At 38.6% G+C, this 5,325-nt stretch overlaps 1 protein-coding gene across 1 annotated transcript; it reads right to left on the bottom strand.

Moving 5' to 3' along the window:
* Positions 492 to 1,175, bottom strand: LOC109839029 (splicing factor 3B subunit 1-like). Its single transcript, XM_020407461.1, has one exon. It carries the CDS (start codon positions 1,173 to 1,175, stop codon positions 492 to 494), a length of 684 nt encoding a protein of 227 aa, XP_020263050.1.

Here is a 5,325-nt window from a genome sequence, read left to right as displayed (position 1 = left end):
GAAAAGTACAATTTGTTGTAGTAAAATTATACGAGGGGTTTTCTTCAGGGAATCTAATAATCACTTTCTTTTGGTTTTCCTTCAAACCAAACAAGTGAATGCGACTTTCTCTTAGACTTTGTGTGGGTATGTTGATTGTCTATAGATTATGGATACATGTCATATTTGCCATTTCTTGGTAACACAAATTATGGAGGAAAGTAAATCAATTGATTTGCCATGAGAACGTGTTGGGGCTAATTTGAATAGCCTGGATATTGTCTGCTGCTATGGCTATGATAAATCAATTGGCTCGCAACTAACATAAACCTAACCAAAAGTTGCTGGTATTCAGGCATGCATCACAGTTGTTTAATGACAAAGGACAAAAATTTTTGTTTTCGTTGTAGCACGTACTCCCAACTATTCTTTATTAGAGAGTACTCATAAGCTTACAGCAAATTTAGCTGACATTAAGCATTATCATTCAACAAAAAGGTCGACGAAAGTTTTCAACTCCCGGCTCCTTCCCAAAGTGACTTGAACACGCACCCCTCGTTGTTGAGCCATCCCATAACATCCAAACCAGTGACCTCTTTAGCACCAAGACACTGCTTGTAGACCGCCATAACAACCCTTGTCGTCTCCTCGTCCAAAGACTCCGATCCAAAATTCTCGCGGCAAACAGTTTCCATCAGTTCCTTAGCGTAAAAACTCTTGTCTGGCTCCTCTGTCAGCTCAATGATGGATCCGATTGCTTGTGCGCAGGCCACAGCGGATTTTGTCCACCGCCGGTTAAAGTGATTTCTCATACAGTGAAAAATCACAGGCATCGCCTTGCTAAAATTATCATTAACCCCGTATGAGTGCGCGGCCCGGGCAAGCGAGTCGATAGCTCTGGCAGCAGATGCCACACTCCAAGTGTTTGATCCTGCGGCTATCTCCTTCAATGCGATATTCACTAGTGGAGTCATGTGAGGAACTACGCTGTCTTTATTAACCATAACAATTTGCCTCACAGTCCTATACCCCGCATCTCGAGCACTGCCTGGATTCATGATTGAACAGACGCTCTCCAGAAACGGTACGAGCGCAGCGGTACCAACTGACGAAGCGACCGCAGTCAAGACTTGCACGGCTCTGCTGTTGTGCTGCTCGTTGCAGGTGAAGATATCGGGATTGATGAGATCGGTCATGAAGTCCAACCCGACGGAGCCAGTGAGGCTCGACACGATGTTTCTTGCGATTTCATTATCAGTGGAATCCGAAGAAGCTAGCAAAGGAGTTATTGCATCGATTATGGTGCGTGTATGAGCACGTATGAAATCTTGGCCCAGCAAAGGGAGAAGAGCGTTGAGCGCTTCTTGGAGGTTGTGACGGTGTCCGAGGGAGAGAGATGGGGTGCTGCGTGTGAGGACGGTGATGACGTGGAAGAGTAGAGGCTTGCCGGATCCACGTGCGCGCGCCTTCGATCGTGGAGGGTCTGCGGTTTGCCGTTCATCGTCTAGAGGACCGAGTTGACGATTCGCTGTCGCGGTGAAGCTCCGACAGGTTACTGTCGCCGTCGGTGAGCGAGAGTTCTTCGAACACGCGGATGGATTCGCTGATTTCTTTGTCCTCCATTGGATTGCACCGGATTGGATTGACAAAAGCTTTTGAGAGGGAACATAAGAATTCTAGTTATATAGACCTCAAAGCCCGAGCAAAGGTAGGAATCGTATCTTAATTAGGAGGGGCGTAGCATATTGATTCGGAATTATTATTGAAAATTTGGTGATGATAGTAATTCTTAGTATTAATTACTAGCTAAGAAATCTCATGAAATCTGTAGGATAGGAGTGCAAACTATACAATAACAAAGCAAATAGAATGCCTAGAAGGCTTCTCTCAAAAAAAAAAAAAAAAGAATGCCTAGAAGGTAGAATGCCTAGAAGGCTTCTCTCAAAAAAAAAAAAAAGAATGCCTAGAAGGCCGATTTCGCCTCTGTACCATAGCTTCATAATCAAATTGGTCCCCTCATTTAGTTTTCGCAACTTAGTCCTCATAACTCTTGTTAAATGAAAGTAAGAAAGTGAAAAATGAAAGCGAGAAAGTGATCCCGGCCCTTTCATTAATTCAAGTGTTTGTTTTACCGGTAGTGCATGTGAAAGTAAAATGCAAAAATTGTGCCACATAGAATTTAATGCATGTTGTATTTCCCCTAAAAAAGTGACGATCTCACATGAGAGTGGAATTGGGACAACTTTAAATAATTAAAAATATATTTATATGAAACATTTTTTTTCACTAATAATCCCTTTCAGTAAGCGATCTTTTTTGCTCTCTGGGCTTTGGAAGATTAGTTTAATATTTGTAATTTCTCTATATTAGTCCCTTGTATCTTTGCTATTTTAAATTTGTCCTCAAATTATTGAAGTTCCTAGATAACAATATCCCAAACATAGAAAAATTTATAAAAATTAATATGAGCAAAACAATCAATATGAGCCATGGATGATAAGATAAATATAGTTTTATCAAGGAATTTAATTTTGCTGTGTACACAATTAAACAAGCAACTTTTATTTGCCTAGTTATCAAAAGATAATTGAAAATATAGTAAAATTTTTAATAAATAAATAATATAATGTAATATAGTATTGCAACATCATCTTTATTTTTGTAAATAAATAATGTATTTACTTTTTGCTGACGTGGATGTATTTTCTCACTTCAAAAAAGTGACTTTTATATTTTCAATTCATCAGTTCGCCAGAACATCCCCCCACCCCCCACCCCCCACCAAACAAAAAAAATACTATACCTCTTTTATTTCTCCGTTAAAAGTTTTGATAATAATACTTAGGATAAATTATCAAATTGGTATGTTTTATAACCCCCATTAATCGGTTTGGTACAGAAAGTTTTTTCGAAGACTTTATGCTATTAAAAGTCAACAAAAAGTGCAATTAGGCCTATTTTTTCACCACCAATCAAATTCGCATGGATGTTTGAGAGCTTGTGGTAGATGACTATAAAGAGTCAGAGACACCAGAAGAAGAGATGTCTATGACAAAAGAATTGAAGGATCAATTCAAGAATTCAAGAAAGAAGGATAATAAAGCTCTCTTCACCATCTACCAAGGTGTGGAGGATGCAATATTCGAGATTCTTTCTATGGTGAGAACGTAAAAAGAAGAATGGATGCTTCTACTAAAAACCAATCAAGGAGTTGATAAGATAAAGAATGTCCAATTTTACATAACATAGTGAATATGAAAGATCACGAATCGATTGTTGAATATCATTCTGCTGGAGAATTTAGTCTACCCGCACATTATGATCTTCATAACTCGGAAGTCAACCCATGATCAACAAGATAGATAACAACCATAATCAAGAACAAAGAATACCAAGATTTACGTGGTTCGGTCGACCAATTCTATTTACATCCACGCAGCAACAATAGTAGAAATCCACTATATATCAGAAAGAACCACAAGATGAACCATCAACTTTCGTCTCTTAATCTCTCAACCTCACATACATAATCAAGTTTCATATTCTCTACAAAACTCACTCCTTACAATTTTTTTGGAAGGACAAAGGCTGTGAAATCCTCTCCAAATATTATTATCTATTACACGGATAAAAACTACAAAACTCTCACCTCTTGTACAATAAACTTGAATCAGACTACCCTCTCTGCTTACCCTAGATTACACGAATAATGGCTCTCTCCTTTCCTTGGTTTTTCCTCCTATAATAGAAGAATATGTATAGGGAAACCAAAACCCTATCTCTAGCCTATCTTACTAATTAGAATATGATTCAAACTCCTAATCATGATGAGATCCAATCTCCCTTATCATAATAGATCTCTAGCCCTATCTAATTCTCATGAAGTTATATAAAGAATCAAAGATACAATCCTAACAATCTCCACATTGGATTTGATTCCCAAGCAACCTTAATAATCTACCATTGCCATATTGAAACTTTGTCTCTCCTGCTAGAGTCTTCTATTTCTTTTGTACTTCAATCTGAAGCATACACACTCCTAATCAGAACACTTATACTCTAACTTTGATGCGTCTACGACCCGTACTTTCATCAGCCTTGTCGTGATGCTTCCACCTCTCTTAAGCGCACCACAAATCCGCCACCTCTAACATTAGAAGCAAATCAACATGGTTCTCCTCCTGACTTGAGCGTGACAATAGCCCTCCTCCGCTTATTATCCATGTGCTCCACCTACATCGCTCGTCTTGAATCATATCAATCCACCTCTCTTACTCCACACCATGAGTCGGATGTCTCTATCTCATCCATCACTTAGCTTGGACCAAAAATGAACGCTCATCATCATCAAGTCTAATGCCATCGTCTCCATTTCTATGTATGCTTGTAAGCTCCACCTAGACACTATCCTCCTTGAGTTTATGTACTAACCAACTCCTGCCCCCCAATGACTGAATAATTATATGTTAACATATCTACTGATAGAATCACATTTGATTCTCTATATCAGTCTCACCCGTTGCATACGCGTTTGCCGTATCTACCATCAGATCTGTCTTCGTACCATCAACAGAACCTATCAGCACTTTCTGACTAATCTGACAAAATCTAAGAAATCAAACCCTCCCATCCCGTTCAGAACATTCCAAAATCTAGGAATCAACTCTTGGATCATTGAAATTTGCCTCCAAACCATCGATTAGAAGACAAATTAATCTACACTGTCAGATTTAATTTAACATTTTTTAACCGAACCCTAACCTGGTTTTTGTTTTTGGCGATCCAATATGTTTGGGAAAGCTATTTGCGTAATATATGACATTTTACTATATATTTTGGTTTTTGGATAAGTATAGTTTGATATTTTTTCATCTAAGTACAATTGTTTATTAAAATCTAACTTCGTACGGCATGTTAATGTTTCTCATGATGTACTAACTGTTGGGGATTCGAAACAATCAATCGAATCCTTACCCTTCCGGACCTTGTGTTGAAAGTAGAAAAGTAGGAGTAATACCATAAATAAAGATCTAACCTTGCAAAACTAGTAAAGGAGACGAACACGCAGATTTAACGAGGTTCGGCAACGTGCCTACGTCCTCGGGAGCCACACCACATAATTTCTTTATTAATTAAAGAAGAAATACAAGCTCTCAAACTAGGGTTTAATCTCTCTGAGATTCTCTCTCTTTCTGCAGTCAAAAACTCTCTTTTTTCATGTTGTATAAACCCTAAAAACATTTAAGGTATATATAGAGTCCCGGTAGAAACAGAATCCAAAACAGTTTAGGAAACAGTCAAACTACGTCACGGTCGACCGTGGCAGTTGACCGTACAGGTATTGCG

Source organism: Asparagus officinalis, chromosome 4 (assembly GCF_001876935.1).
Source record: "Asparagus officinalis chromosome 4, Aspof.V1, whole genome shotgun sequence".
NCBI classification, from domain to species: Eukaryota; Viridiplantae; Streptophyta; class Magnoliopsida; order Asparagales; family Asparagaceae; genus Asparagus; species Asparagus officinalis.
The sequence above is the reverse complement of the archived record's forward strand: the minus strand, read 5'-3'. Positions and strand labels throughout refer to the sequence as shown.

Excerpts from the sequence above, each read along its gene's own strand:
- LOC109839029 (XM_020407461.1), bottom strand. The coding sequence starts at position 1,175 with ATGACCGATCTCATCAATCCCGATATCTTCACCTGCAACGAGCAGCAC.